Source organism: Pteropus vampyrus, unplaced genomic scaffold, assembly GCF_000151845.1.
Source record: "Pteropus vampyrus isolate Shadow unplaced genomic scaffold, Pvam_2.0 Scaffold68, whole genome shotgun sequence".
NCBI classification, from domain to species: Eukaryota; Metazoa; Chordata; class Mammalia; order Chiroptera; family Pteropodidae; genus Pteropus; species Pteropus vampyrus.
This window is the reverse complement of record NW_011888849.1, coordinates 8,637,716-8,640,064: the sequence shown is the minus strand read 5'-3', so window position 1 is coordinate 8,640,064 and position 2,349 is coordinate 8,637,716. Positions and strand designations below refer to the sequence as shown.

Sequence of the window (2,349 nt, the reverse complement as noted above, 5' to 3'; positions counted from 1 at the left end):
CTAAGTGTAAAATAGAATCCATCCTGGATGGGGATCCTGGAATAGAAAACAGACATCAGATAAAAACTAGAAAAAGCTTAATGAAGTATGGGTTTTGGCTAATAACAATGTATTATGAAAGCAAAAATTTCACTTGGCAAAGTTAAATGGGTAAAGAGCACTTTATCCAAAGCTATTACAACAGGAAGGAGACTAGAATGCAGTCAGAACTGAACTCAACTGAATAGAAGGGCTAGAGAGTTTTTAAAGCTGGGGTGAGATTTCTCATCACAAGGAAAAAACTTTGGGGGGGATATCTATATGAGATAATGTATATTAACTAAACTTTTTGTGGTAATCATTTCACAATATCTATAAGTCAAATCATTATACTATACACCTTAAGTTTATACAATGCCATATGTCAGTTATATCTCAATAAAAATGTAAAACTAAATACAAAACAAAAAATCCACTGTTCTCTTGGGAATATATTACCTAGTGAAAAAAAGAAAAAGTTGAAACATAAGTTCCCCTACTGCTACAAGGACACTCATCTCAGCAATTATAGCTTTATAGAGTCCCAAAGAATGAAGAAACAAAATAAAACAATTCTCATTTAGAAACTCATTTAGAAAACTAGATTATATTAGTGATGTCAGCTGACTACAGGGAGACAAGTAATGCTATCAAAACACTTTATAATAGAAAAACTTACGTGAGGCATACAAAAACATTTTTCTAATGGGAGCACAGCAGACCTTATGGGTTTTCTATTTTTTCCTTTTCTGTATCCTGCTCTTCATTTTTCTTTTCTGAGGGTTTTTTTTTTTTTTTAATAACCAAAATTTAACTAATTAACTTAAATTGCTTGAAGCACATAAAAAACAGACTGGGTTGAGGGAGTGGTAGAAGAATGGAGGACCATCTTGTGTGCTAATTGGCCCTTTCAAAGGAAAAGTCAACTTGTATCTTTATGATGAGAGATAGTTTCACAATTTGAAGAAGGCCTCCTATGGAAATTAGGCTCCTACTCTCTCACATCAACTGAAAAATAGGAGCTCTATCTTCCTGGATGATTATGTTTCAAAGAGACGATTCCCAGGTTCTTGAGAAAGAGTCCTGGGTTGTAAAACTGGCAAAAGTTTGAACTGGGATGAATATGGGGATGCATACATATCTTCAAGTAACTGTTTTCATTTTCTTTGGATAAATATCTAGAAGTGGAACTGCTGGTTTGTGTAGTAGTTCTAGTTTTAATTTTTGAGGCACTTCTATAATAATATCATAATAAATATACTGTGACAGATGATTACTATACTTATTGTGATTATAAGGTATGTACATGTGGAGTCATTATGTTGAACACTGAGACTAATATAATACCATATATCAACTATACTTTAATTAAAAAGATTGAGGTGGGAGAAGATTGACATCTCAAATGGGCAAAGAAAATTTTACAATTTCAAGTTTTCTAAAATAAATGCTTTAAGAAAAAAGAGGTCAGTTGTCTACAGCCAGGAAAAAATTTGTCTAGAATTTAGTCAAACTAAAGGGAACATTAAATCCATCTTGTTGTTTTGTTTGTTTGTTTTGTTTTGATTTTTCTTCTCTCATAGGACCGTGCACAAAATCTGAATGAACGACGAACCACAACTACCACACTTACAGTAGATGTTCTGGATGGAGATGACTTGGGTCCAATGTTTCTTCCTTGTGTCCTCGTGCCAAACACTCGTGATTGTCGCCCACTCACCTATCAAGCTGCCATACCTGAGCTGAGAACTCCGGTAAATATGCTCTCATCTTTTTCCCTTCACTTACACCCCTTTAACCCCAGTGAGATTCTGTTCAAGTATTTTGTAGACATACTAGATGAGAATATCAAACTTTACTATATGGGTGTTGAAAAATATTTATGTCCAAATCCAATTTTGTATACTATGGTTAAATTTTGGGTCACATTGCATAATTATATCATTTACAAAGTAGAAAGAATATCATGAAGCAACAACCCATTTTACACAAATTATTTTAGCTTTTCTATTCATAAATCATAATAGAGTTGAATTCCCAATATATTCTAGGAAACTCCATGAAATAAATTTTAGTATTTTCTTAAATGTAAGTGTAAACATGCAGTCTTAAATCAAAGGCACACAGGTCAACAGAATATCCTTTAATTTAGCCTCTTAGAGTTTTAAAATGTTACTAGAGATTATGCTTGGCTGTTTAGAGGTGGGAGCTAGTGGATGCAAGTATTTATCCCTTAAAGATGTATTTTAAAGAAGCAAGAGGCATGGGCATATATTTTCTATACTTGATTCTGCATCTGATTTTTAAAATTCTAATGAAGTTATAAATTAT

The 2,349-nt window shown here is 32.8% G+C and overlaps 1 protein-coding gene across 1 annotated transcript in view; it reads left to right on the top strand.

The window, feature by feature from the left end:
- PCDH15 (protocadherin related 15) overlaps positions 1–2,349 on the top strand; it is a 562,288-nt gene that overhangs the window by 181,572 nt on the left and 378,367 nt on the right. Inside the window, exon 8 of the mRNA XM_011361648.1 lies at positions 1,602–1,772. Within this exon, the coding sequence (XP_011359950.1) occupies positions 1,602–1,772 (171 nt within the window). The remainder of the gene's footprint in view (positions 1–1,601; positions 1,773–2,349) is intronic.